This window comes from Nannospalax galili, unplaced genomic scaffold (genome assembly GCF_000622305.1).
Source record: "Nannospalax galili isolate Female #2095 unplaced genomic scaffold, S.galili_v1.0 scaffold120, whole genome shotgun sequence".
Taxonomy (NCBI): Eukaryota; Metazoa; Chordata; class Mammalia; order Rodentia; family Spalacidae; genus Nannospalax; species Nannospalax galili.
Genome location: NW_008350324.1, coordinates 761,722 through 785,916, shown reverse-complemented (window position 1 = coordinate 785,916; position 24,195 = coordinate 761,722). Strand labels below are relative to the sequence as shown.

Sequence of the window (24,195 nt, the reverse complement as noted above, 5' to 3'; positions counted from 1 at the left end):
TTACTTAAAAAAAACCAAATATTTTATTATTTTTATTTTATGTGTATAAGTGTATTGCCTTCATGTATGAGAGTGCACCCATGTTGTGCAATGCTGCAGAGGTCAGAAGAGGGCTTCAGATTCCCCTGGAACTGGAGTTAAGGACGGTTTGTAACCGCCCTGTGGGTGCTGGGAATCGAACCCGGGTCCTCTGCAAGAGCAGTGTTCTTAACCGCTGAGGCATCTCTCTTTGTTTTTCACTTTTAATTTGAGATCGTGTCTCACTAAGTTGTTCAGAGTGGCCTGGAACTGACTGCAGCCCAAGCTAGCTTTGAATTTGTGATCTTCCTGCCTCAGCCTCCCAAGTAGCTGCCATAAGTGACCTACATCACCAGACCTGGTTTGAAAGGTCATCATTAGAACTCTCTGCAGCTTCTCCTGAGCCAGTGTGGTAGCTCAGCTCTCCCTCTGGCCAGCTGACCTCCTCCTCCTCTTTCTAAGAGTGCCCTTAGCAGCTTCCTCCAGCTATCTCAATGTGGGCTTCCTGGATGCCCAACCCGTGATGACAAAAGATGACAGCCAGCCAAGTCAAGTCCACTTTTTAATAGTTTAACCATAATGCAAACAAGCATAAGTAGACTTTTTGTTGAATCCCATAAAACGAGAAGATGAGGACCACAGAGAAGAGCATGCGCAAACACAGCCTGGACAACCTCGCAAGGGCACGGGGGAGGGTGGTGTTGCTGGAGCACACGGGACACTTGGCAAAGGTTAGCAGCATAGAGAGGTCAGAGGTAGGGGGGAGCATCTGAGTTTCTCATAGTGTGTGCATGGTGAGACGGAACCCCAGCTCTGCCCACTCTCTCCAGCACCCCCAAACCCCACAGTGAACAACTATGGGTGCAGTTGACGAGGGTTGTCTGATCCCACGTGGAGCCTGGGATTTCCTGAAAGCTACTATTGAGCCTGAAGTGGGTCTTACAGTCACAAAGACAACATAGCAACAAAAATAAGGAAGACAGAGCCCAGGGCACGGAGGTGGGGTGGGGACAAGAGACGGGGCCTCAGTATATCTTAAAATGCTTAGCTGTCCTTTGGCTTGAGATTGATACTCTACCATAGCCTCTCTACAGAGCTTTCTAGTCTTGATTCGGAGCAGGTAACAAACAACTTCTGCGGACCTCTTCTGGGTATACAGTCAGAAGGCCCACAGCAGCAGGTGGGTGGTTCTATGGCCAATGAAATCCAAAAGCAATGTTTCCTCGGTCCAAGGGCTGGAGGTCTTGCCCTCCCAGACAACATTGGGCACTTTCTGGTGACCTATGTGGCTGTCCTAAATGACAGGAGACTGCTGGTGGCATTCAGTAGAAGAGGTCACCTAGAACAGCCTTCATGATGAACCACCTGGCTCCAAATAGTGATGCTGCCCAGGTCAGCAGACCCAGGGCCAGAGTCTCCTAGATGTCAAGATCCAATCTGGCCACTGCCATGCCCTGATTCATTGTCTCTAGATGGTGGGAAGCGGTTTGTAAAGTCAGGTAGCTTCTGCCTGCCAGGCCATTGTGTTAGTAACTGATTATCTTCGATTAGTTATGCCTGATTATTCAGAATCATTTAACTATGTCAGGACCATCAGACTTATAAGCACACTTGAGGCATGTTGATCCCTGGTGACCTCCCTTGTTGGTATGACAGGTTGAATGTCCTTTGCCAAAATACTTGGGATTTCAGATTTTGAACTTTTTTGATTTTGTAATGTTTGCATATTCATAATGGGGTATTTTTTTTTGTGTGGGACTTTCCTCTAAACATGAAATTCATTTACTTTTCATATATGCCTTACATAATAGCCTAAGGTGATTGTTTATTTTTTATTTATTTATGGTGCTGGGGGTGGAATCCAGGACTCTGGTCACCCTGCACAGGTGGATCTGAAGTCTCATGAAGGTCAAGTAGCCATCCTGAGGCCTCCTGCATGAACAGGGAAGTTAGTGTATGGACTCAGGTCTGCTTGAAAAACCCATGGGAGGGATGGAAAGTGTTTTTCCCCAAAGAAAAAGTGATCTACCACTGAGCTCCATCCCCGGTCTATCCATTATTTTAAATAATTTTCAGGATGAACTAAAATCTCCAATTGTGGCATCATGTGGTGCTCAGAGCATTTGGGATTTTGGAATATTTTGGATTGGGGGTTTGGGGTGCTCAGCTTGTATCAGGAAAGGGATACTGAGAGTTCCTGGGCCCTCCACATTTGAGACTCAGCACAGCTAACTTTTCTTCTAGGTGGGGTCCTGCAGTGGACAGAAGAGGGGTGAATAAGAGGAAAAAGAAAAAGCCAGGCTAGCCTTGGCCCCTCAAGGCAAAATCCCTGTCCCTGGGGACCATCTATGTTGAGTCCTTGAGAGGCAAGGCCCCTGGTGGGAGGTAAATAAAATAATCTTTGGTTGGCTTGAAACTCAGTTTAGGAACCTGAAACTTTTCAGGGTTGAATGAAAAGGCTGGTGCTGTAGGGATGAAGGACAGACACCAGGCTTGCTCAACCTGCCCAGAACCACTTGCTCCACCATCTGGGTGAGAGCCCCTCCTTCTTGTTTTGGGCTTAGGGCAAAACCTGAGCTCTTTGGAACCCCAAAGGAAAACAGAGCTCCTAGTTCTGTGTCAACTGCCTAGGCTCAGTTTCCTTCTCTTGCATCGAGGCCTGACTGGATCTCCCTGTCAACCTGTCTCTGTCTTTACTGTCCTCAAAAGCCAGGGTACAAGGCCTATGACTCCACCTGCCTCTCCCTTGCTCAAGTTGGTGCTGGCATTAACCTTGATGTTGGAACACTGTGTCCATGTGCTATGGAACCTAGACATTTTATAATGAAGGGGAAAATGGAAGCTCGCCAGAGCTTGGGCCTGGTACATTGTCTCATCGAGTCACCGTGCACAGGTGGATCTGAAGTCTCATGAAGGTCACGCAGCCATCCTGAGACCTCCTGCATGAACAGGGAAGTTAGTGTATGGACTCAGGTCTGCTTGAAAAACCCATGGGAGGGATGGAAAGTGTTTTTCCCAAAAGAAAGACACTTGCCATCTGCCTCCAAAGATACCCAGGGAAGGCCTCACCCCTCCAAGAGGTTGAACTGTGTCTGTACTTTCACACAGGAGGAATGAGAATTGGGAGTCATATTGGGGAGCATGAAGTTTCTGTCTTCCTGTTTCAGGGGTCCTCTCCTTTCTCCTGGTCAAATCCATTTTCATGAAATGAGGTCAGAGATAATGTAGGGGAGAGAGGGAAACAAACAGGTTACAACCTGGGTCTCCCCAAATGCTTGTCTCCTCCCTCCTTGATCTCTTGCTGCTTGGCCCTAAATTTGCACTTGTTGGCTGTGGGCCTGAACTAAACTCCGCCAACAGAGGGCAGTATTGACCCACCCTGAATCCACTGAGCCAGCACATCCCATGCCGCTCTGTCTTTTGACAGTCTCACTTGAGGGCTGGGGATGTAGCTCAGTGGTAGAGTGATTGCCTGGCATGTGTGGAGCCCTGGGTTCCATCCCTAGCACTGAAAAACCAAAATCCCTCTTGGGATGAAAGATGAACCTGGTTACATAAGCAGGTCTTAGGACTCTCTGGGGGAATGGCTGGAGATTTCTTCCTAGCCCACCTGCTGCTCAGAGCACAGGGAGGAGCCTGGCACGTGGGGAGTGCTCCTTATCCTGAGGTAGAAACTCACTTGTGCATGCATGCTTGCTTGCCTGCATGCGGCTTGGCATGCAGAGGGAGGTTCTGGTCAATGCTTCTGTGATGAAGGATGGACACAGGAGTTCAGACCAGGGGAATTAGTGCCATCTTAGGAAGCATCCCCAGAGTCTCAAAGGGTTGAGGAGAAGGTCCCAGGGAGAAGACCTACCAGGGGCCAGCTTCCTGTGTTGGAAAGACAAAAGCAAAGTCATGGCTGGTACCTCTAGGCCAGAAAGAGCCACTAGAGGTTAGGGGGTTAGGGGTTAGTCTCTATAGCCAGCAAAGACCAAGCATGAAAAATCAGGATTAAAGGAGGACAGAAAAGATTATGACAGAAACAAACTCCTCATGCTAGTGCTGAGACACAGTGAGGGTGTCCAGAGATGCATAAGACTTGTCTTTGAACTTGGGGAGGGTACTGAAGAGTGGGGATATAGCTCAGTTGGTAGAATTCTTGCCTAGCATGCATGAGGTCCTAGGCTGGACACCCAGCACCACATAAACTGTGGAGGGTACATGCCTATAATCCTAGCACTGGGGAGGTGGAGATTAGATCAGGAGTTCAAGGTCATCCTCATTTACACAATGAGTTTAAAGTCAGCCTGAGCTACAGGAGTTCCTGTCTAAAAGAGGAAAAAGAAAAAGAAAGAGAAAGAGAAAAAGAAAAAGGGGTTGAAGCCCTTAGAGTCTTGAACCTCCAATTTTAATCCTTGGTGCTTTCTTTTTAATAGCTCCCTAAACGGAGCATCAGGAAAGCTTGGTCCCAGGACACAGAGCTGGAGGTTTTTCTGTCTGACAAGACCAAATAGGAGCACAGAACTGGGAGCCAGAAACCAAACAGGAACACAGGAGCCATCTCTTGAGGCTGGGAGTTACAGGGGTTTCTTAATTGTCTCTTAATCCTGACTGACACTGATTTTTAAGCACAGAAGGGAGCCCCCCTCCACCGACCGTGCTGACTCTGAAGGTGAGCTCAGGGGGCTACTGCAAGGGCCAACCTGCCCTGGCTCCAATTTTACTTGCTACCTCTGATGCCCATTTTGGGGGATCAGAGAATGAAGACATTGTCAAAGTGATTTTAGCAGGTTTGAAATTTAGAAGACCCACTTTAGGGACTAAAAGCTGGCTAGTCAGACTCTCACCCCTCTGAGTCATGGTTCCTGTTGAGGATAACTAGGTCTACTCCAATCCCTTTCATCTGGTTCCCCTATCTTATTCCCAAGTGTGAAGCAGAAAGCCCATTTGGAAAAATAAATAACACTCAATATTCTTCCTTGACATTGCTTTTAGGCTCCCAAACACTAAAAACGTCCCATCCAGTCATTTGATGAAGGGATGTTTAAGACAAGCTACCCTAACTCCCCTAGTGGAAAATAGGACACACTCAGCCAGCATGTTCCCCTGCAGAGCATGGCTGCCAGGCCTGTGGATGGAGTTGCCTACAGAGGGCTCAATATGTGTGGCCACATCAGGTGGTCATTGTTGGGGTATGTGGCAATGGGCAGGGGCTTGCCTGATCTATCCACTGGGTTCTTTTCACAGCCATGGCTCTGGGTGGGAATCTAAATGCATGAGATTCTATCATGAACTCTTTCACAGTGGCGTCTTCCTCTCCATCACACACCTGTTTCCTCTGATCTTTCTACTTGGACTGTTGAGGGACTTGCTGATGTTTCAGGAAGACTGGTACAGATCCTTCATGATGGACATATGAGGAATTAACAATGGTTAGGGATAGGTTTTGTGGCACTGGGCTTCCTCCATGAAGGCAGCGGGCTCACATGTAAGGTCGGTTCACTTGTGCAGGCAAGAGGACAGACAGAGACCCAGGCCAAACACACACACACACACACACACACACACACACACACACACACAAACCATGATAAAAAAGGATGGGAGGGTGCTGGAGTGGTTGATGGACTAGTTCAGGATAATACTGAAGTACAGTGCCTGTTGCTATTCCAGGGGACCACAGAGGACAGACCTCAACATGAGTGACAGCCACAACCCAGTGGTTTCATGCGCCATGACCTGCCCTTGATAGCAAGCGGGTAGAGAGGACATGGGTTTGTAAGAGCCACTGCAGGGTACAAGGGCAATGCATTGCAGCACGAGAGTCAAGGAGAAAACCCAGTGCGAGCCCAGAGAAGGAGGAAGGACCAGGACTCAGTGACAGGACAACAGGCAGTGTGTGTGTGGGGGGGGGCACATGGGATCCCATGGGAAAGGTTCAGCCATGTGTGTCTGCATTTAGTCAACTGCATCCGCCTTCACTGGAGCACTGGGGTGGCCACCTCGCCATCCCATTGGGGCTGGAGGATCCAGTTAGGAGCTGAAAACCCTGTTGGAGGAGAGGGGGAGAACATCAGCTAACTGCCGAGAGCAGGCCCCTTTGTTTCTTTCAGATGATCCAGAGACAGCCAGGAGTGTGAGTACCTGGAATTCTAGCACTTGGGAGACAGAGGCAGGAGGATAGTAAGTTTGAGGCCAGCCTGGGCTATATAGTGAGATGCTATCTCAAGAAAACAAAACCAAACAACAAACAAAGAGACCAGAGGGGCTGAAGAGCCAGCCCAGCAGTTAAGAGCATCACCACAAAGCTCACAACTGCCTGTAACTCCAGCTTCAGGAGATCCAATACTTCTTTTGGCTTCTGTGGGTACCTGCATACAAGTGAACATATAGTTACACACACACACACACACACACACACACACACACACACACAGACACAAATTAAAAAAAAATCTTTAATAACAAGAGAGGCCAGAGCAAGCTGCCTGTACTTGGGCTCAGAAAATTTCTCTTTACTAGCCCTAATATGTTGGATGGGGCTTGGCACATAGTAGGGACTTCCCACAAATGAATGCCTGAATGTTTACTCACCAATACAGCTGGCTAGCAGAAGAGACATGAAAGGGGCTTTCCACAATCCATCAAGGAAGGTGTGAGCTTAGAGACAGTGACATGAGGCTGGGGAGTCGGCTCGGTGGATAAAGTGCTAACCATACAAACATGAGAGCCTGAGTTCAGTCCCCGGCATCCATGTAAAAACCTGGACATGGCTGTGTGTGTCTGAAACCCCAGCTCTGGGGAGGTGAGGACAGGAGGATCCCTGGAGTTCGCTGGCCAGCCAGTCTCACTCAATCAGTGAGGCCCAGGTTCAGCGAGAGACTCTGTCTCAAAAATAAAGGGGAGAGCCAGGCATGGTGATACATGCCTTTAATCCTAGCACTAGGGAGGCAGAGGCAGGCAGATCTCTGTGGGATTGAGACCAGCCTGGTCAACATAGTGAGTTCCAGGCTAGCTGGGGCTACAGGGAGACCCTGTCTCAAAAAAAAAAAAAAAAAAGTGGAGCACAAGAAAGACACTCAATGTTGACCTCTGGCCTCCACATGCATGTACACACAAATTCACACGCACATACATACACACACACCAATAGTGTGAGCCAAATGGACAGTATGTTTTGAAATAGCTGAGTTATCTGAAGAAGGAAAAAATGAGAAGGCTCAGGAAGCCAAGCCCAGTCTGCTACTGGTGAAGACAGCTGAGTTCCACCTGCTTTAAGGGGACGGCATGAGGGGCAGGGGTGAGGGTGGACACTGGGACAACCGGCAAAGTTGCTGCCTCCAGGAGTCAAGGTTTAAACAGTGAGACTCCGTACCACTCTTGTAGTCTCTCAGGCAGTTTCCGACAATTTCTAGAGGCTGAGTGAAATTGCCAGAATCCAATCTGTTGGAAATTTGCACCCAGGAACACATCCCCACTGACTTCCAGGTGACCCGCGGAGATAGCGAAGTGTGCCAGTGCACACCTGTAAAACTAGCAGCGGAGGTGTGCCAAGCTGCAGGAAACAACATCCCTGAACAAGATGTTGCTCCCCTGGGGGCACCCTAGACAGGTGCTGACATGCAAAGCAGGGTTCTCACACTCTGGGGTCCTCACAGTCCCCAGAGGGCCTGCTGATCACTGCACCATAACTTCCAAATGTCCAACTCTGCAGGTCTGGGGTCATCAGGGAATTTTCACTTCTTTCTTTTGTTTTATTGAGAGATGGTCTTGATAGTTATGTAGCTCAGGCTGGCCTTGGGCTAGTCGTCCTCCTGTCTCTGCCTAAGGAGGGCCAGGACTATAGCCATGCTTCACCATATCAGGTGGGAATTTGCATTTCCAACATGGTCCCCGGTGATGCTACTGCCACGGGCCTGGGGAAAAGTCAGGCATTCCTGACCGCCCCCTCCCCTCAGGGCTGGAGCCAACTCACTCATCTGTGTCTTTTTTGCTCTCTTCGATGAAGGCAATGGACTCTGATCTAAGGCGGTTGGTCACTTCGTATGTTCGCAAGGTGACTCCAAAGATGTCCTCATGGTACCGGTTGTCATCCTAGGGACAGAAACAACCAGGAATGGCAGATATGGGTTAAGAGAGAGACAGGCAGGGTGGTACATGGAATGGAAAATGCCCAGACAAGACAAAGGCTTGTGTAAGCAGTGTGGCAAAGAACCCATTGTGTGATTATCTGGATAAAGGGCAGCAGCTTTGTAGATCTGAGCCCAGATGACATGATACGACCAGATGAGGCCAAATGTTTCTTCATTCTCACTCTCCTCCCTCCTACAAGTTCCCTGCAAGTTCAGATCTGGGCAAGGTTGGGTTAAACGTGAAATGTCCAAACCTGTTGGCACCAGCAGACGGGAGGAAAGAGAAGGTGGCTGTGGAGTGAGGAACACTCCCACAGCCACCCAAATATAGACTTCTTGGTACCTACATTTTAAAAAGCAGCTGGGATGTAGCTCAGTGGTGGAGCTTATGGAGCAGGCACAAGGCCCTGGGGTCCACTCTTAGCACAGCACGGGGGAAATACATACATACATATACATATATGTGTGTGTGTGTGTATGTGTGTATATATGATGGGAGCTTCCTTGGCAGAAGTTGCGGGGGGAGCGGCGCAGACAGCGAGGGCAGTTAAGAATATTCTCAGAGGAGCCACGTGTGGTGGTGCACACTTTAATTTCAGCACCCTGGAGGCAGAGGCAGGCGGATCTCTGTGAGACTGAGCCCAACCTGGTCTATATAGTAAGTTCCAGGTCAGCTGAGGTTATAGGGAAATCCTGTCTCAAAAAGACAAAAAACAAACAAACAAACCATTCTCTGGGGAGATGCATGGCAAAGCTGATGACCATAGGAGCTGGCTGGCATTACTTTCTTTCCCCGCCTGTGAGGTGTGTGTTTGTGTGTGTATGTGTGTTTTACTGAAGCCGGTCTCTCACTTGAACCCAGTGCTTCCCAGTTCAGCTAGTTGCATTAGCTGCTTGCTCCAGGAATTCTTTGTCTCCACCTCCAGTGTGTGCTAGATGAAGGTGGACCACTACACCTTCCTGGTATTTAGGTGGGTGCTGGGGATTGGAACTCAAGTCTTCATACTTGTATAAAAAGTACTCTAACTGCTGAGCCATCTCCACAGCCTACCACCCAGCATGTCTATCGGAAAGCTCTTTTCAATTGCTGGGGTTTAGAATTAGGTTTAGAGAAAGGGGTTCTTCTACAAAAATGTTTAATTACTGCTGGGGCTGGAGAGATGGCTCAGTGGGCAAGGGTGCTTTCCACCAAGACTGACAAACAGTTCAATCCCCAGGACCCACATGGTGGAAGAAGAGAACTAATTCCCACAAGTTATCCTCTGACCTCCACATGTTCCCCATGGGACACACGTACACCACCCCAACCCCCGCAAAAAAAAGAGCAACACTTGGTCATGGCTCACTGAGGAAAGAGGGGAGGGGTGTGGGACAGGACCACCTCTGCAGCTGGGGTTCTTTGGAGGTCTGGAAGTCAGTTCCTTTTGGGACAGTGGGTCACATAGTTAGGATGTGCTGGCTGAACTGCCACTAGCCTCTACCTAGACTTTGAGCATATTAAAGAAAGGCCCCTCCTTTAGGGAGGACACAGAACCATGTCAAGTGCCCAGTTTGGAGCTCAATCACAGGGTGGCATTCTGTTTCTACTTGCTTTCCTTGGGAAATTCTTTTTCTGCAGTTCAAAATGCATACACTGCATAGGTCTGGCTGCAGCCTGGCTCTGGGGACCAGGAAGAGTTGAGTCAGGATGCTTTCTGTGAAGCTACCTCCAGGCCTACCTGCTTGTTATTTTCACACAATATAGCCTACGACCACACTGCTGCATGTACCTGCATGCCCACCATCCAACTTTTCTCTCAACCATGGCTAGGCACAACCTGTATCCTATAGTCCCAGTTTTAACTACAGAAAGAACTCCCTGAATTTTGGAAAAAAGTAGGGTGAGGAAGAAGCTTCTGGACCCTGGGTGCCACCTGTCACTTACCCTCAGTCTGCTGATGAACACGCCAGCATCCTCCTCTGAGAGTTTCCCCTGCTGGGTCATGATGCGCTGGATGGCTTTGAGGACATCAGCCGCCATGGTGACGTCCCCACAGACATAGATGTGGCCCCCTTGCTCCTTCAGGGCTCGGTACACGGGCTCTGCCAGCTGCTCCTGCAGCACATCCTGTACGTATTTCTGTGGAGGAGAAAGATAGAGGAGGAAGAGAATGAGGAGGAGGGGGTGGAGGAGGAAGAGGAGGGTGAGAAAGGGCTGCTTTGAGGGCTCCTGTGTTCCCCCAGGAAGGACAGTGCACTGCAAGTGTTGTGGAGAGGGAGATGTTTTATGAAGCCACCACAGGGAATGGGATGAGGGAACAGAAAGAATGAAACAAGGGAAAAAGGGGACCAAGCCATGGGGTGTGAGTGAGCTAATTCCAGCCTCTGGCCGCTGGAGCTCAACTGTGGAGGACCCTGTGGGGAGCCAGGGGAGTGCTCCCAGGACCATCTCAGGGGGTGTACGCCCCCAGGCATAGTTAGTCTCTACCGTCAACTTGACGAGATCTACAATCACCTAGGAGACAAACCTCTGGCCATGTCTGTGAGGGAGTTTCTAGATTGGGTTGAGGTGGGAAATAGTCCTTGAAAGTGGGTGGCAGCATCCCATGGGTGGGGATCCTGGACTAAATACAAAGGAGAAAGTGAGCTGAGCCCCAGCACTCATCTCTCTCTGCTTCCTGGTTGCAGAGGCGATGTGACCAGCTGCCTCACGCTCCTGCCGCCATGCCTTCCCTGCCATGACGGACTGTACCCTCCAATTGTGAGTCAAAATGAAACTTTCTTTCTTTGGTTGCTCTCGTCAGGTATTTTGTCACATCAAGGAGTCAAGTACATAGGGGTATTAGCCACATGTACTCTCCTCAAAGGGCTGGTGGCCATAATTGGGTGCCAGAGACACTCAGGACAGATAGCTAGGCACTCAGAAGCTGTGGATGGTAGCTGTTTGGCAGTTGGGGATAGGGTGGGGTTGGTCAGCAGAACTTGCCAGCTGAATGCCAGTCTCACAGAGGGGAATTCCTGGGATATTAAATGCAAACTCCCTGCAGGTTGTATGAGGTGCACCTGAGTGTACACAGGTGTGGGCTGGGTTACCTTTGGTCTGTCTGGCTCCCGGGAGTAGGCCGTGTACAGCTCTCTGAAAACACCCTTATTCTTGGCCTGCAGGGTCTCCTCTCTGTAGATGTGATCTATCTTGGATTGCCGACACCCGAAGACCAGGACCATGGGACAGGGACTCATTCCTGGGGACCGGGAAGACCCCATGTCAATGATGGCTCTGATGTCCCAGTGCTACAGGATGAGCTACAGGAACCAGGGTGCTGGGACCTCAGGGTGTGTGTGAAGGGAGACGCTCATACACACGGGACAGGCAGGTACATACATACACAGGTGTACCCACATGCTTGCATGCATGCATACAGACATGCACAGCCGGTGGGGAGCAGAGGACGTGGGTCCAGGCCTCCGTAGCCCTCCCTTCCCTGGTCTCCCTCTTTTCTTCTGCCCCCAGGCTCATTAGCAGTGCCCCCAATGGAAAATGCTCATAGTCTAGACTGGAGTCAGATCACTGGGGTTGGAGTCCCAGCTCTCTGTGACCATGAGCAAATGACTTCAGGCTGTAAGCCTCAGTTTCCCCTAAGTGCAAAACAGAAGCACAGCTATCCCAGAGGATTCCCAGGGAACAGTGATTCCAGGACCCACCCTGGGTATAAAGATCTGCTGGGGTTCTTAATGGAAAATGGCACAGCACTCACTAGATTTTTTTATGCACCTTCCCACATACTTTCAATCACCTCTCCACTTCTAATACTTGATGCATTGTGCATGCTTTATAAATAGTCATTACACTGAATTATTCAGGGGAAAGTCTGTCCATGCTCAATACAGGTGCCTTATTTTTCTTACACTCTGATGTGAAGTTGGGTGAATTAGACTTAGAACCCACAGACTCAGAGTATGTGGAGGCTGACGGTCATAACACCCACCACCTCCTGGGGTCGCTGTTCTGTGGGAGCACAGTTCTATGGGGCAGATTTTTATTTTTATTGCCCTGGCTTATTTACTGCTGTGTTCGTAACTACTACAAAAGCACCAGACACTAATTAGGTGCTTAGCAAATCCTTGTTTGATTAGTGCATCAACTGTGATCTTCTCTCTCCTCCCAAACCTGAACTTGATCTCACACAGCGAGCCTGAGTGACAGTCCACAGGACCGTCACACACACATATCCATTTGACAAGGATGCATGTCTACTCTGCTGGGACAGGCTGGATGGTGAGTCTTTTTGGATGTGCTGTTTGAATTGCACAGCACCTATGGTAGACCAGTATGACAGCCCTGCCTGTCCCCTCCCCAGGCAGTGAGCCCGCCACCATCCTCCAGGTCTGCTGAGACATGGGACACAGGTCAGTGGCTGCTGGACTGTACCCACCTTTGTGTTGGATGTCAAACTGTCGCTGCTGCCAGAAGCTTCGGAAGGGAGCAATGCCAGTGCCTGGGCCAACCAGGATGCAGGGGACCTGGGGGTTTCTGGGCAGGTGGAAGCTGGGGGCACTGGACAATGAAGAGAGAGTTAGAAGCCTTGTTGGGTTGGGCTCCAACCACCATATTGGAGCCTGAGGTAGTCCAGGCAGTCATCTTAGGGAGACACATAATGAGACTTACTGCTATTTAGTGGGACATGGACCCTTTTCAGGGTGGGAGCTCACAAATTTGAGGAACCCAGACTAGGAGGTTGTTGGGTCTGACTTTCTCCTTCCCTGATTCTCACTGTCAGGCTGAGGCACAAGGGCAGTGAACTTGGGCTAACCTGGAGTTTCTCTATGTTCTGACTCTGGGGCTGGATGCCCCTTGTTGGGTGCTGTTCTGTGTACTGGGAAATCACATGCCACACTGGCTTCTACCCACTTGATGTTAAGACATCAAGCTGTGACAACCCCAATATCAGATGTCCCCAGGGTGGTAGGCAGAGGGTGAAAATCACCCTGTGTTGAATTTTAATTTTAAAAATATTTTTGCCAGCGCACTGTCCAGGGCTATTAAAGCACAGAGCTCCGGGCTATGTGGTCAGCTCAGGCCTAGGACTCCAGAAAGGGATCCCGGGAGATTCTGATGTGGACAGTATGGGGATGGTACCACAAATATCTCACTCTCAACAGTAGAAAAGGACGGTGGGCCAAGCCATGGCTCAAGCAGAGATTCTGTTCACATAGCAGGTGTATGTGGTGGGTCTTGGCTCAGATCCACTCTTGAAAGGGGAAAAAGCTCTTGATGTTGGGGGTGTTCTGGAGATTCACACAGATAAAAGCAAAAAATCCAACCCAGTGACTGGTGAGATGGCTCTGCAGGGAAGTGCTTGCTGTGCTCGCCTGATGACCTGAGTTCGATTCCTGGAACCCAGGTAAAGGTGGAAGGAGAGAACTTACTTACACATCACACACACACACACACACACACACACACACACACGCACGCACGCACGCACGCACGCATGCACGTACACACATGCACGCACGCACGCACACACACATGAACGCATGCACGCACGCTGATAAATAAAAATTCTAAAAAATTCAATCTGGCATGACTTTTGCCCTCTGCCTCCACCTTGTAGACAACTAATGATGTTCAAAGACATTTTGGGTTGTCACAACTTTAAGAATGACCAGTAGAGTTGGATAGAATGTCCACTGGTCTGTAAATCCCATGAAGGTTGAGACCGTCTTTTCCTGTCTTCCACTACAGCCAGCAGGCAGCTCAGTGTGCACACTTGGAAAATACTCATTGCACTGGCTGCCCAACTGACTGTGTTACTCTGTCCTTTAGTTCCATTTCCCTAACAACTTGGGGTGATACAGGATGTTGGTCTTGCTGTCTGTCTACAGCTGGTCCTTTACTCCAAGGTGTGATGTCAACACTCTGATTCCAGACAGCCACACACTTCCTCATCTGTCACTCACCCTCTCACAAAGCAGGGGACCACGTCATCAGCCTGTATTCTGTTGAGCCAGGAGGAGCACACGCCATGGTGAATTGGTCCTTCTCCGTCTAGTGGAAGAAGCAGGTGGCTGTCACTCACTGCCCCACCTTCCCTGCCCTGAGCCCACCTCCACCCTCAGTGCACCTGGTCAATGCCAAGTTTGTGCATTGGAATTCTGGGTCTGGATGCCTTCCTCTGAAGGGGAAGAGGGACTAGCACAGTCAGGGTGAGCTGGTTATGCACTTGCCTGGGTTCTGGGTCTGGATAAGTCACATTCAGACCCTACCCACTTCAGGGGCCTGGGTCAAGGTGCTCTGGGTGGCTTGTGGGAATCCTGGTCTCAGCCTCCAGGCAGGAAATATGAGGGCAGTAGCCATGGCCAGGCCTGACTGATATACCGCTGAGCTCCCCAGGGAAGGGTGGGGGAGGTTTTTCCTAGGTGCTGAGTGGGGTCTGCTGTGAGGATGAAGCGAATCAAAGGGTGTCTCAGGCTCCCGAATACATATCTTATCTCTTTTTAAGCCTACTCAGGGTAGGCTCAGGCCTGGGGACAGTGAGCTGCTGTGTGTTCTTCCTCCCTTCCCTGGGCTTAGATGGGCGTGTCCTCCAAGAATTTGGAATCTGATCCACAAGCAGTTTAGGAAGAGACTGTGACACCTGGGGGAAAATGCAGACCCAAGGGTCTCCCAGCCTGTGTCCACCCCACCCCCACATGCGTACCTCGAGTGTGGTAGGAGACGATGGCCACAGTGAGGTGTACCTCATCGGGGTACATGTCTGGGGAGGAGCTGATAGAATAGTACCGTGGCTGCAGCAGTGACAGTTGTGTAAGGAGCAGCGTGGCCGGCATCTGGATGGATGGGAACTCCTCCAGCACCTCCACCATGGTGGGGTTCTTGCCCCATTTCCACTCTTCATACTCCTGTAGCCCCTGTGGCAAGAGAGGACAGAGGGGTTCTTGAGGCCGGGTCTTGGGTTTCTGGTTGGACCTGATGGAGGCTCAGGGAAGAGATAAACTAAGACTGCTGAGCTCTGTGTTCGAGATAGATTGCCTCTTATGGTTATGGTTCTGGTGTAGCATGCCCCCTACAGGCTCATGTGTTTGGACACTTGGTCCTCAGATGGTACTGTTTTGGGAGGTTACAGAACCCTTAGGAGGTGGGGCCTAGTTGGAGGAAGTGAGTCACTGGGGGGACCTGGGGTTTTATAACCTGGCTCCACCTACTGTCTGCTCTCTGCTTCCTGATTGCAAATGTAATGTGACCAGCTATCGCATGCTCCTGCCACCAAGCCTCCTCTGTCAAGTGTACTCTGTCAACTGCCAATCTGAACAAACTCTTCTTCCCTTAAGTTGCCTCTTGTTGGGTATTTGGTTACAAGGATGACTACAGCTATTGCAAAATTCCCAAGGCTGGTTAATTTGGTCAATGGAAATATTCCACTAGTATCCTAGAGGCTCATGATTAAGGCACCTGCAGATCTGGCATCTGGTAAGGACCTACTTTTCATAGGTGGCACTTGCTACATATCCTTACATGGCAGAAGGGGGGGTGGGGGCACTGTTCCCCAGTTTTCTTTTATAGATGCTGATCTGATCCACAAGGGCAGAGTCCTTAACCTAGTCACCCCTACTAGGCCAGCACCCAGTCAGTTGATCTACATCCCTGTCTCTTTAAAAAATATTTTTATGTGTATATTTTTTATATGTATGAGGGTTTACCTGTATGTATGTAAGTGTACCTGTGCATGCAATGCCTAAGGCGGCCAGAAGAGGTGTTAGACCTCTTGGAACTGGAGTTATAGACTGTTGTTAGCTGCCGTGTGGGTGCTGGGAAGGAACTGAACCCAAGTCTTCTGCAAGAGCAGCCTGTGCCCTTAACTACTGAGTCATCTCTTCAGCCTTCATCCCCACCTCTTAATACCATCTCCTGACTGTTGGATGGTCGCACCAAACCTAACTGTGGGAGTTAATATTTTTCCATGCTGGAAATTGAACATAGTGCCTCACACATGTGGGCTGGTACTCTACACTGAGCTATATTTCCAACTAAGGGAGCTACCTTTTGATGTGAGAATTTTAGGGACGATAAGCACTCAGCCCTCAGAAGGCTGGCTAGCCTCATTGCACAGAGGACACTGGAACACAGAGGTCCTTGTGACCTATGAGAACTAGGGTTTATAGCTCAGTTGGGGAGGTAAACCTCAGCTGCACACCAATTCTCACTCATCATCTGTTTATATTTTCAAATGGTTAGGAAAAAATATTAAAAGAAGAGTATGGTGGTTGGAAAGAGAAGTTTCCCACATAGGCTTGAACACTTGGCTCCCAGGTAGTGGTGCTGTTTGGGTAGGTTCTGGAACCTTTAGGAGATAGAGACTTGATACAAGAAGTATGTCACTGGGGGTGGGTTTTGAAGTTTTATAACCCTATCCCACTTCCTGTTCTCTCTGTTTCCTGTGTGTGGGTGACATGTGATCAGCTAGCATCATGCTCCTGCCTGTCTGCATTCCCTGCCTGCTACTGTACCCCTCCACTATGATGGACTTTATCCCTTTGGAAGCCCAAGCCAATATAAACCCTTTCGTCCTTACATTGCTTTTGGTAATGGTCTTTATCACAGCAACAGAAAAGTATAAAGCTTGGTATGGTGGTACGCATCTTTGATCACAGTACTTGGGAGGAAGAGGCAGGCGGATCTCTGTGAGTTTAAGGCCAGCCTATTCTACATAGCAAATACACAAAAGAATCTAATACAAAGAGTAGTATTTTATGGTCTAAGAACACAGTATGGAATTAAAACGCCGGTGCCCATAAGTACTTTGATTGGCGGGCCATACCATGCTCTGTGCATTGTCGATGCTGTGGCACAACCACACAGAGTTGAACAACCGCTACAGACACCAAAAGGGCCCCAAGATGAAAGAGTTCATCATCTGGCCTATCACAGAAGCCTGCTGGTCCCTATTCTGGACAGTCTGGTTCAAGAATCTGGGTTCCTAACCGTTATGCTCTCCGGAAGGTCAATGCAATGCATTGTGGAGCTGTGGCAGGTGTAGCAGGCAGAGAAGGCAGACCTGTGATTCACTGGCTGCTGAGGCTGGGGATGGACCCTCAGAGGGTAGGGGCACATTCAAAATTGATAAGTGACAGTGTGGGACAGATGGGCAGAGAGTGTGGAGGACCATGTGGGGTACTGTATAGCAAACCCCAGCTGTGACCAGGAGGCACAAGAACTCTGGGGGCTCTGCAGTTTTTCCCACGCCTCTTCAGATGCTCTTGGTGGCAGAAGAGGTTCAGTTCTCAAGACCAGGGATAAAGTTGATAATAGGATGTTGTCTAACCAGGAGCACTGTATAACATGTTCCTAAAAAAATCATCTGTCTTATTTACTTTTGCATAGCTGTGATCAAATATGACACAAACAACTCAAGGGAGGATTTATTTTGGCTCACAGTTCCAGAGTGTTTAGCCTGTGGTGGCTTGGCCCTATACACTTGAGAACAGTGTGGCAGTGGGAGCATGTGGTAGAGGGAGGTGTACATCCCAGCAGAGCTGGAAATAGAGAACCACAGGAAGTGGCCAGGGATAGTATACTTCAAGGACTTGTCCCCAGTGACCTACTTCCTTCAGTAGGTCCTACCTCTTCAAGTTTCCAGAACTTTCCACAATAGCATCACCATTTGGGAACCAAGTGTTCAAAACGTGAGCTTATAGGGACATTTCAGACTCAAACCATAATACCATCAACCCTACTCTTATAGATAGAAGAAGGTATTTAAAAATGTTTCTGTGTATGTATATGTCTACAGGTGTGTATAGGTATGTGTTGGGGAGTGCTTGAGGAAGCCAGATGAGAGCCTTAGATCCCCTGGAGCTAGTTACAGGCAGTTGTAAGCCACTTGATGTGGGTGCTGGGAATCAAATTCTGGTCCTCTGCAAGAACAGTAAATGCTCTTAACCACTGAGCCATCTCTCCATCCCTGAGAATGGTATCTAAGGGCACTCACTTCCAGCCCTCAGGCTCCCAGAAACTCCAGCTACTGGAGAGTGTATTAGTGACTTTTCTTGTTGCTGTGACCAAATTCCTGACAAGAAGCAACCTAAGGAAGAAGGATTTGTTTTAGCTTACAATTTGAGGAGGGAAAGGCACAGCTGAAGGACCAGGATGTGGCTGGTCACATTACATTCACAGTCAGGAAGCAAAGAGGGAATAGAAAGTAGGGTTGGGCTATAAAACTTCAAGGCCCCCTGCCCCGCCCCAATGACCCACTTCCTCTAGAGAGGTCCCATTCCCTAAAAGTTCTGTAACTTTCTCAAAACAATGCCACTAGCCTGGGACCAAGTAAGTGTTTCAAATACATGAACCTGTAGGGGACATCTCACATTCAAACCACAACAGAGGTTAAGTGACCAAGAGCCTCAGTGGAGGTCATTGAGGGGACATTTACCTAAAACTGATCCCCCGTCAGTGACCTCTACCTGAAACACTTGTCAGCTGGGTTGCTGCTGGGTCTGGGTTTCTGCAGGCTGCTCCCAGCTCACGGCTGGCTGACCACAAAAGTTGGTCTCTACCAAAGAATCATGACTTTGGTTCTAGAAATCCCCAAGGACCCTGAACATTTCTTAGAAACCACATCGCAAGCTAGGACACTTCCCCTTGACCTTCCTCCTCTGCCTTTTTCGAGGCACCAGCCCTGTTTTGCAGTCTGACATTTTCTCCCATCCTTCTCTATTTCTTCCTACTCTCTCTCTCATAGGTGTTTCCACTAATAAAAATATCCCTGCTCAGTTATCCCCGCTTGGAGACCCTGTGCTTTTGGGAAGAAATGGACTTATGAATCTATTTCAAAGACTATTGTGTAAAACAGTCCCTCATCTTTCCTCCCCCTACCATTAATTACAAGTTTTAAGTCCAAAGTATCCATATCCTAAAAGTGATCAAATTCTGCTAAGCTTCTGATGGAAGATGACAGTCTCCTGTTCCACACTGCCATCTGCTCCCAGCTCCCCAGAGCCAATCACTTCAGATACTTCAGCTGCCTTCTGGTGTTTATTTTCATATTTCTCAAAAATATGTGCTTGCTAATGAGCCACCTCCTTGCTGCCCACCATTCAGTCCCCTTTCCTGGATAGCAGGAAAAAAAATAAAAGCAAACCAGCTTTTGCTAAGGGCTTGTGGCTTACAAAGGACCCCACTGGGAAGGGGATGGGTTGGGTGGTCCTCCTGGGTGGGGAGGATTCTTCTAAAAATATTTCAATCACATTTATTTTGTGTGTGTGTGTGTGCGTGTGCACACACATGCATATTCATATGCATATGTGTGCATGTGTGAGGGCTCATGCATGCTGTGGTGTCCATGTGGAGGTCAGAGGACAGTTTTTCTCCTTCTATCTCTGTGGGCCTCAGTAATCAAACTCAGGTCATCAGGCTTGGAAGCAAGCACCTTTACCCGTTGAGCCATCTCAACAGCTCCTTACCCCCTTTTTTTTGAGACAGGGTCTCGTGTATTCCAGGCTGGCCTTACTCTAGGCTGTCAAGGATGACCTTGAACTCCTGATTCTCTGCCCCTAGCCCCCGTACTGAGATTACAGGTGGTTTATGTTGTACTGGGGCTTAAGCCCAGGACTTCCTGCAGGTTAGACCCCAAGCTCTAGTTAGGATTCTTCTAGAGCAAGGTGGGGTAACAGTTTGGGCCAGGCACTTTCCTGGTGTCTAGGCAAGGGTAGTAAAGCTGTTAAAGTCTCAGTCTCTCTCTCTCTCTCTCTCTCTCTCTCTCTCTTCAGATCCAGGTAAGGATCTGTCTCCCTCTCCCTCTCCCTCTCCCTCTCCCCTCTCCCTTTCTTTTGGTCTTTTTGAGACAGGGTCTCCCTGTAGGCCCAGCTGGCCTGGAACTCACTATGTAGACCAGGCTGGTCTTGAACTCACAGAGATCTACCTGCCTCTGCCTCCTGAGTGTTGGGATTAAAGGCGTGCGCCATCACACCCAGCTGAAATCTCTTTTATCTAGCGGTCCTTATAGTTATTTACACCAGAAAACACTACTACCAGAATCGAACCTCTATGTTTAAACCAGGGCACTGTGAGGGTCTCTGTTTTCATTTAATTCTTCTGTGTATATGCTAAGATGGCACTCACAGGAGTTCAAGGTCACAAACGAAGGTGGTAAAAGAATTAGGGCAGCAACTTCTATAGTGGCCAGAGCCTGGTGAATTTCAAGAGGGGTCATTCTTATATTGTCAGGCATTAGAGCCAGGGGAGATAGTTGGGACAAGCCAAGATGGCAGCCGTATGCAAATGATAAAATGGAGATCATATGTAAATGAGAAAACACAGCCATATGCAAACATGGCCACTGTTGCTCAAGACTGCCATCTACTGGGCATAGTTGGAAGAGCAGTTTCATAGCTCTCCAGTATCTAGGCTATGAAAGGCTGCGGGTTGTGCTGAGCCCAGTACCCACCTTGCTGAGGACCAGCAGTCGCTGCTTCTCTTTCTCACTGGTGGCCAGGGAGGCAAACTGCTGCAACTGCAGGGGTGTGGGTGGCGTGGTGATGTCCAGGTAGTACTTGAAGGCTTGGAAGATGGTGCAGGGTGGGAGGCGAGATTCGTCCTTCCAGTTGCTGATAACACCTGGCAAGGACACTGGGGATGAAGTTTGGGTTCCAGTCTGGGGTCCAGACCTGTTCTAAACTTACTCAATCCTCACCACAGGCCTGGGTGGTTACTGCTATAATGCTCAGTGGTGGAAAGGGGAAGCATGGGGAGGCTAAGGAATTTGTCCAAGGTCACACAGCCTTTTGTGTGAAGGCAGGCATTCTGGCCTCAGATCTTCTCTAACTACTCCACTGTACATCTGGCCCTCCTGTCCAAGGCTTCTGTGTATTCCACAAACGGTTGAAAATACAGAGTAATTTCATCTGCACCAACCGTGTTCTTGTTATTATCTCTAAATGATTGGGAATAGCTACTATTTATAGGTTTTACATTCTGTTGGATTTGGTAATTTATCTAGAGAAGGTTTAAAGCATACAGGGGGACATGCATAAGTGCTTTGCAAGCATGATGCCATTTATATAAGGGAATGAGCATGTGTGGATTCTGGTACCTTCTGGGGGTCCTGGAACCCTGCCCCCATAGAGACTGGGAGAGGACAATTTTGTTTCCATGTAGTTTCCATCCGAACACAAGCTTCTGATTCACCATGAATTCAAACCAGGATGGAAAGTTCTGGTCTAATCCAAAGAACTATGTGGGGTGGATTCAGAAAGGAGACACATCTCTCTCCATAGTGGCCTTCCTAGGGATTTTCAAGAAGGCTTTGACTGACTGCATGATATTTTCATATTCCCACCAGTTCCCTTATAAAGGTGACAGCCACCATGTCACAGGCTGCCAGGTAAGGCTACCACAGCTCCTTGTACTGGACCGGAAGCCCAACTGTGTCTAGGAGGTGAAGGAGAAGCTCAGAGACCCATTGCCTCTGAAGCTTCTTCAAGCCAGGCATGATGGTGTATAGCTGTACTCCCAGCACTCAGAGGCTGAAGCAGGAGGACTGAGTCAAGGAAAGAGGAAAGGGAGGAAGGAGAAAAGGAAGGAAGGGATGGCTGGGGAAATGGCTCAGTGGTTAAGAGCACTGGCTATTCTTGCAGAGGACCCAGGCTTGATTCCCAGCACCTGCATGGCAGCTAATAACCATTTGTAACCCCATTTACATGTATCTGATGCCCTCCTCTGGCCTCCATAGGCATTTCTGACATGGGGACACTTACATACATGCAGCAAAATGTTCATATACATAAAACAAAAAGCTCTGGAAAAAAAAAGAAAGAAGGGAAGAAGGGAAGGAAGAAGGAGAGTGCAGTCCACACTAGTGTCTATGGGCTGGGCTGAGGTAGGAGTCCCTCTCTACAGGTTGCCCAGGTCCTGGCATCCTAGTATCTGCTCTGCCACTCTGGGTCAAGGTCCTCTCGGCCCTCTGTCATAGGTACAGCTGGGAGCCTTACCCAGAGCTGTGTTCCGCTCCTCCAACAGTTCCACCTTCACCATCTGGTTCACAGGTGGTGCATCCTCCAGCCGCTCAATGAGCGCATTCACAAGGTCCTCGTGGTTGCCCGGGAAGACGCCCAGGTGGTCCCCTGGCTGGTACTGCAGCTCCTGATTCCCATTGGTGTGGAGACGCACAAAGATGGTTGATCGGCTGCAGGGAAAGACAAGCGAAACCATCGGACATAGATCACCACCTGGCCCTTCTTGGCCTCTGGACTTTCTGTTGGCTGTAGCTCACCTTGGTCCATGCTCCCTGGCTCTGGGTCAGCAAGGCACATACCCACCATTCCACACTTCATAGATTTTGCCTACCTCATCAGTGAGTTCCCATTATAAAGCCAACAGCCAAGTCCTGGTTTCACTGGTCCAGAGACATCACATTCACTTTCTCAACTCCCTTTTTGGGTCCAGTTCCCAAGCTCTCCGTGACCTCTCTGGTGTTCCCAGCTCAGTCTCTTTTGCTGGTTCCTTCTTATCCCCCAAGCCCTGAATCCTGGTGTACCCTGGGACTGGGTCCTCAGATGTGTCTCCTTTACTTTCTGACTCCCAGTATCGGTTACTTCCTCTTGTGATTGTGATGTGTTCTGGGACAACAGGAACTCTACTATTCAGGGCATTCACCCATTTTGACCACTTCTCTGTCCCTGGTGTCTATGACAGTGTCTAGCACATAGTCCATCCTCAGAGACCTTGCTGATTCCTGAGAACATGGGTACTGGCCGTGTTCTCAGTACCCATGTTCTCAGGAATCAGCATCCCACTATGGCCATAGGCAGGGGTGTCCCCATTTTATGAAGTTCCATTTTTTTTTCATAGAATTCCAAGCTCTTTCTTTTAGGAAATTATTTTATTTTATTCTACGTGCATGAGTGTATTGCCTGCATGTACGTAAGTATACCCATGCTGTGCAATGCCCATAGAGGTCAGAAAAGGGTGTCGGATCTCCTGGAACTGGAGTTAAAGATGGTTGTTAGCGGCCATGTGAGTGCTGGGAACCAAACCTGGGTCCTCTGCGAGGGCATCCAGTGCTTTTAACTGCTGAGCCACCTTTCCAGCCCCCAAGCTCTCTCTTTAAAATGTTTTAAACATATTTTATTTATTATTTTTATTTTGTGAGTGCACCCATGTCGTGCAATGCCACAGAGGTCAGAAGAGGGCTTCTGATTTCCCTGGAATTGGAGTTAAGGATGGTTTGTAGCCACCATGTGGGTGCTGGGAATCGAACCTGGGTCCTCTGCAAGAGCAGTCAGTGCTCTTAACCACTGAGCAATCTCTCTAGCCCCTAAAATGGTTTTTAAAAAATATTTATTTATTTATTTATTATTTATGTATGTGGTGGTAGTGATGGTTTGTGCTTATTAAGATGCACCTGCAGAAATCAGAGGACAACTTGAGGGAATCGATTTTTAGCTTCCACCATGTGAATCCTGGGCATTGAACTCAGGTTGGCAGGCTTGGGAGCAAGTACCCACTGAGCCATCTCACTGGTCCTCTACTCTCTTTTGCAACCAGAGTCCTGTGCTGTGGAAAAGGGGAGACCTATTCTTAAGCTCAAGGTCCTCTTATACATATAGTCATTAATATTATAAAATATAGAGATCTTGGAAAACTTATGCCTACCTGGTCACACAGTTTTGCATTGTTTTGTGTGTTTCAAATTCAGGAGGCTTGTGTTAATCAGCTGCTTCCAAAACAAGTTCTTTCTGGGCCTGGTGACAAAGGCCTATATATCCAGCTGCTTGAGAGGCTGAGGCAGGAATATAGTAAATTCACAGTGTGCTTGGGCTACTGAGTGAGTTCAAGACTAGCCTGGGCAACTTAGTGAGACCCTGTCTCATAACAAAAAGCAAAGTATGAACTTGCACCCACTTGTGAAAGAGATGTACTCTTGCTCTGGAGTGTGTTACTGAATATGTTAAATCTGTAGTGAAATGTTTCTTCGAATCATGTAGTCATTAAAAATTAAAAAAATGATTAAAAAATAATAATTAGTAGATGTGAAAAACATTACCATTGAAATCTACCTGATGACTTTATATCCATGCTCAGATGCCT

The 24,195-nt window shown here is 48.8% G+C and overlaps 1 protein-coding gene across 2 annotated transcripts in view; it reads right to left on the bottom strand.

Moving 5' to 3' along the window:
* Positions 1–650: 650 nt before the first annotated feature.
* Positions 651–24,195, bottom strand: part of Nos1 (nitric oxide synthase 1) — a 129,728-nt gene continuing 106,183 nt past the window's right edge. For both annotated transcript variants that reach the window (XM_008847449.1, XM_017801765.1), the window contains 9 exons: positions 22,098–22,291; positions 20,555–20,724; positions 14,813–15,023; positions 14,073–14,160; positions 12,545–12,666; positions 11,205–11,353; positions 10,057–10,251; positions 7,976–8,094; positions 651–6,049 (listed from right to left, as the gene is read on the bottom strand). In XM_008847449.1, coding sequence (XP_008845671.1) covers positions 6,034–6,049; positions 7,976–8,094; positions 10,057–10,251; positions 11,205–11,353; positions 12,545–12,666; positions 14,073–14,160; positions 14,813–15,023; positions 20,555–20,724; positions 22,098–22,291 — 1,264 coding nt within the window. In that variant the 3' untranslated portion in view covers positions 651–6,033. The remainder of the gene's footprint in view (positions 6,050–7,975; positions 8,095–10,056; positions 10,252–11,204; positions 11,354–12,544; positions 12,667–14,072; positions 14,161–14,812; positions 15,024–20,554; positions 20,725–22,097; positions 22,292–24,195) is intronic.